Source organism: Cannabis sativa, chromosome 4, assembly GCF_029168945.1.
Source record: "Cannabis sativa cultivar Pink pepper isolate KNU-18-1 chromosome 4, ASM2916894v1, whole genome shotgun sequence".
NCBI classification, from domain to species: Eukaryota; Viridiplantae; Streptophyta; class Magnoliopsida; order Rosales; family Cannabaceae; genus Cannabis; species Cannabis sativa.
The window spans coordinates 28,963,404-28,968,571 of record NC_083604.1 but is presented as its reverse complement, the minus strand read 5'-3'; the positions used below and the strand labels follow the sequence as shown (position 1 = coordinate 28,968,571).

The 5,168-nt window shown below is 40.2% G+C and overlaps 1 protein-coding gene across 1 annotated transcript; it reads left to right on the top strand.

Annotated features, from left to right (window-relative positions):
- The first annotated feature begins 3,148 nt into the window (after nt 1–3,148).
- Nucleotides 3,149–4,833, top strand: LOC115713182 (uncharacterized). Its single transcript, XM_030641667.2, has 5 exons — nt 3,149–3,377; nt 3,486–4,060; nt 4,118–4,435; nt 4,540–4,653; nt 4,774–4,833. Exons 1-5 carry the CDS (start codon nt 3,149–3,151, stop codon nt 4,831–4,833), a joined length of 1,296 nt encoding a protein of 431 aa, XP_030497527.2.
- The last annotated feature ends 335 nt before the right edge of the window (nt 4,834–5,168 follow it).

Sequence of the window (5,168 nt, the reverse complement as noted above, 5' to 3'; positions counted from 1 at the left end):
CAACGGGCAATGGGTACGAAGCTAAAATTCAGTACAGCATTCCATCCTCAGACAGATGGTCAGTCCGAAAGGACAATTCAGATTTTGGAGGATATGCTGAGAGCCTGTGTTATGGACTTTGAGGGTTCATGGAGTAAATACCTACCGTTAGTGGAATTTTCATACAACAACAGTTACCAGAGTACGATAGGGATGGCACCCTACGAACTGTTGTACGGTAGGAAGTGTAGATCCCCTATCCACTGGGATGAGACAGGGGAGAGGAAATACCTAGGTCCAGAGTCAGTTCAGCGGACCAATGAGGCAATAGAGAAGATTAAAGCTAGAATGCTTGCCTCCCAGAGCAGACAGAAGAGTTACGCAGATCCGAAACGTAGGGATGTTGAGTTCCGAGTAGGGGACCATGTGTTTTTGCGAGTATCTCCGATGAAGGGGATCAAACGTTTCGGGAAAAGAGGCAAGTTATGCCCTAGATTTACAGGACCTTTCGAGATTCTCGAGAAGATAGGTCAAGTGGCATATCGGTTAGCATTGCCTCCAGCTTTATCAGCAGTGCACAACGTATTTCATGTCTCAATGTTGAGAAAATACGTTTCAGACCCCTCTCATATACTCAGTTATGAGAGCCTTCAGCTTCAGTCAGATATGTCTTATGAGGAACAGCCAGTGCAGATCCTGGATAGAAAGGATAAAGTCCTTCGGAATAAGACCATAGCGTTGGTCAAGGTTCTCTGGAGAAACAGTAAGGTGGAAGAAGCCACCTGGGAGCTTGAGTCAGATATGCGAGCTCAATATCCAGAGTTATTCAGGTGAGATTTCGGGGACGAAATCCTTTTAAGGGGGGAATAGTTGTAAAGCCCGCTTAGTTAATTTGGAAATTAGCAGTTATTTATGATTAATCAGGAAATTATTTATAGCTATTTAAATAATTTATCATTGTTATTTATGGAATTCAGATATGCATAATTATGTCATCAGCAGTTTTATATTTCGCATTTCCGGTGTCCGGTATTTTGGAACTCGGCGTTTGGCTCAGTAGAAATCACAACTTAGTATGTTAGTATTTTGGGGACGGGTTTTAGACATTGGGAATGTCGGGAATGGCCGGGAATTTAGAATGTCCCAAAAATACCCCTTTAGTATGATTTTGGTGATTTTTGGTAGAGGGGCAAAATGGTCTTTTTGCCCCATTAGTATTTTGTCTTTTATGACTTTATGAAATGGAAAATAAATAATTAATTAAGTGTTTATTTGGCTGAAATAGATGATTTATGTGATTTATATTTCCCTTTTCTCAAATTTCAACACTTAGTCATTTTAAAGAAATTAGAAAAAATCACTCAAAGCTCTCTCTTCCTCCCTCTTTTCGGTTTGGTGTTGGGCTGCTAGGGCAGAGATTTTCCTCTTCAAAGCTTGTGATTTTCTCCTCCTCTAAGTGTAATTCAAGTCTAGGTTTGATTCCTTTTATTTCCCTTTGTGTTTTATTCAAGAAAAATGATGAAAATGGATGAAATGCATGTGATTGTGAAATGTTCTTGCTGCTGTGATTTTGTTGTTAATTTATGGATTCAAAGCATGATTTTTGATGTTAAATGAGTTGTGTGAAGCATGAGTAGCTAGATTGTTCAAGCTTTTAAATTATATGTGAAAATTGATGATTTTTGTGAGAAAATGCTATGTTTAGTTTCTGTGTTATTGCTGGTTGTTATTGTTAGTTTGCAGAGGTGTTTTAATGCTTAGTTAAGTAGAATTAACTAGGCTAGGGTGCATGCTAGTGGGTTTAACCAAGTTTGAGTTCTTGAACTCAAAGCTTGGTCTTCAATGGTGAAATTTGCTTGTGAGGTTTCTGGGTAGGTTTGAGGCCTTGGAATGGTCATTTGGGACCTATAGAGCAGGTCTGGAAAGTTTGGGATCAATTGGGTTCGAATTGGTCAAGATATGTGAATTTTTGGTTGCTGCCTGCGAGGAACCGGAATTCCGGTTGAGCATCCGGAATTCCGGATGGGGGTTCAGATTTTTCCAGAACCGGAATTCCGGTTGGGCAACCGGTCTTCCGGTTGGGGATTTTTCAGAACCCTAGTTTTCCTCGTTTTTGGGTTTTTAGGGGTATTGCCATGCTTTTTATCGATAGGGAAACTTTTAGTTTCGAGTTTTAGTCCCCGGGAAGTGATTTAGCGTGTCACTTATAGCGTTGTGATTTTTATGGTTTAGGAGCCAGTAATCCGCCGTTCAGCTTCAGTTCCAGTCAGGTTGACCGGCACACCTGAAATCGGAATCCAGGTAAGATTAGTATAACAGTATGCATATGTAGTTTACATGTTTAGCGTGCATGTAGGAAGCTTTGTTAGTTTACATTAGATATGTATTTAGGCTTCGAACCACCCAACCCCGTCACGTCTGCAGACAGGCCGGAGTATGACCAAGAATGAGTATGACCGGCTCCGACCGATCAGGGGCCGACACTAGTTGGTGGTTCGTGCTATTGACCTATCCCGTCGGTACAGCCGGAGTATGACCAAGCGGCGGAGTATGACCGGTTCGACCGATCAGGAGGATACTTGTCAATAGTACCGTCCCCTGAACGTTCAAAACTCAGTACCATGTTGGACATGGCAGTAGTGCTCAGTACCATGTTGGACATGGCAGTAGCGGGACTCAGTATCGTGTTGGACACGGCAGTCAGTTTTGCGTATGATATTAGTATGCTTTTCTTACTGAGTCTGTCGACTCACAGTTTACGTTCATGTGTAGGTAAAGGCAAGGCAGTTGCTGATGGACCGTGAGCGAGCTTATGGGATTGTACATGTCGGGGCGGTTAGGCCTGGAGCGTACGATCCTCGGGACCGCAGGGCTGAGATTTTTGTAACGGTCGTTAGATGACCTTATTTTGATGTAAAAGTTGAATAGCAAAAACGTTTGTAAATATTTTTATAAATCGGGATCCCGAGACTTTTTGGTAAAATGGTTTATAAGTTTAATGAAAAAGCAAAATTTTAATTAATCACGTTTTTCCATAAACCTCGTTGATTAGCAACGAGCTGCACAGTACGTTTAAAAATCACGTAATACGCCTAAATTAGTTAGGGTGTTACAGAAAAGAGGGCTAAGGCAGGGTGATCCAATGTCTCCTCTCCTATTTGTTCTAGGAATGGAGTATCTCTCAAGAATCCTCTTGAAGATAGGTTCTAACTCGGAGTTCAAATTTCATGAAAGGTGTGCTGAGCTGAAGCTGAATCATCTCATGTTTGCTGATGATGTCATTATGTTCTGTCATGGAGATTTTAAGAGCATATATTATGTCCTCCAAGGCCTGAAGTTATTTTCAAGTTCTTCTGGACTCCATCCGAATCCTCATAAGTCTGCAATTTATTGTTGTGGTATGTCTGAGAATGAGATTCAACGCATCACTGATTGTTCCGGATTTTGCTAAAAAGAGGTACCTTTCAAATACTTAGGTATCCCTATTTGTGCTAAAAGAATTTCAGGGAAAGAATGTGCTGTATTAGCTGAGAAGATGACAGCCAGGATCAAGATTTGGAGTTCAAGGAACTTGTCTCTTGCTGGAAGGGTTGTACTAGTTCAATCGGTTCTTATGTCCATTCACTCATACTGGAGTCAAATTATGGTGTTACCTAAGAAGACAATTAGAGATATTGAGGCAATTTGTCGAGCCTATTTGTGGAAGGGTCATCATGTGTCAGTGGGGGCGGCCCCTATAGCTTGGGAAAGGCTTTGCCAACCAAAGAAAGCTGGGGGGATTGGCCTAAAAAAGATTGCCGAATGGAATACAGCAGCGATGATTAAATATGTTTGGGCAATTGCGAATAAAGAAGATAACTTGTGGATTAGGTGGATACATTGTGTGTACATGAAAGGAGTGGATTGGTGGAGCTATCAAGCTTCTTCTCAAGCCAGTTGGTATTGGAAAAGATTGGTGGCTGTCAAAAACCAAGTCTTAGAAGTTATGGATATTCAACAAGTTTCAACTACTCCTTATCGGATCTCTAATGGTTACAAAGCTCTTTGTCCATTAAAAGACAAAGTGAATTGGAGTCATGAGGTATGGAATAGACTAAATATCCCTAGACATAGCTATTGTTTGTGGATTGCTATACAGGATAGACTCAAAACTAGAGAGAGGCTGCATAGAATGAACATTATTGGGGAAGATTCATGCTTGTTGTGTAGTAATCAAACTGAAACCTCTAAGCACCTATTTTTTCTCTGTTCGTTTTCTCATACTTGCTTAGCTGAAATTAAAGTTAGACTGAACTGGGGAGTGGAAACAATGGAATTGAACAAGTTGATTAGGTGGATTGGAAGAGCAAAGATTAGTAGATTTCGAAAAGCTGTTTTATCAGCTGCTGTTGTATATCAGATTTGGCAAGTCCGGAATGGAGTTTTGTGGAATTCTGAGCAAGTTTCAGTTGAGCAGGTGGTGAGGAAATCAATAGAGGATGTGGAATTTAGAGTACTGAGCTGTTGGCCAAGCAAAACCAAACAAAGCGACAAGGATTGGTTTTTAAATTTGAATTTCAGGAGGTGAAAAACCTGCTTCTGTTTTTTCCTGGTGCTGTCGACATTTCTGCTAGTTACTGCTGCCAGTTTGGTTGTTTGTGGTTAGCAGGTTGTTTTAAATGTCCAGGAAGTTCAGTGTGTTACCATAAGGTGTTGTAAAGGTGTTGTAAAGGAAGTTTATAGTGTAAATAGCAGGTATAGATTATAGAGATCAAGGAATCTCATAGTCAGTTGATGTATAGATTACTTGTGCAGGCCTCGGCTGAGGTGCTGGTAGTGTGTAATTTTTCTAGTGATAATGAACTTACTGATTGATCAAAAAAAAATATATATATCTATCTTCTAATAATGGATTAAAACTGTATAGAATATGAGTTAGGTATTCTGTGACCAGGATCCACTTGCAGTATTCTAAGAACTCTTTGACCTAACTAAACCTATGTCATCATAGACACTACCACATTTTTTTTTAATCTATGGCATTTGTATCTTGTTCATAGTGGATTTGACAAGATCAATCTCTGTAAAGAGTTAATATGCCTATATCCACTGAAAGTAGTTCATCTCATTCGCAGATGGATGTACATTCAGGGGTGGATATGAGTTTTTCGTTGTATTCTTAAAACGATAACTCTAGATTATACCTTTTA

Coding starts and splice junctions, on each gene's coding strand:
- LOC115713182 (XM_030641667.2), top strand. CDS start 3,149: ATGGAGTATCTCTCAAGAATCCTCTTGAAGATAGGTTCTAACTCGGAG. Junction 3,378..3,485: donor GTCTGCAATTTATTGTTGTG/GTATGTCTGAGA, acceptor AAAGAATTTCAG/GGAAAGAATGTGCTGTATTA. Junction 4,061..4,117: donor AAGTGAATTGGAGTCATGAG/GTATGGAATAGA, acceptor ATTGCTATACAG/GATAGACTCAAAACTAGAGA.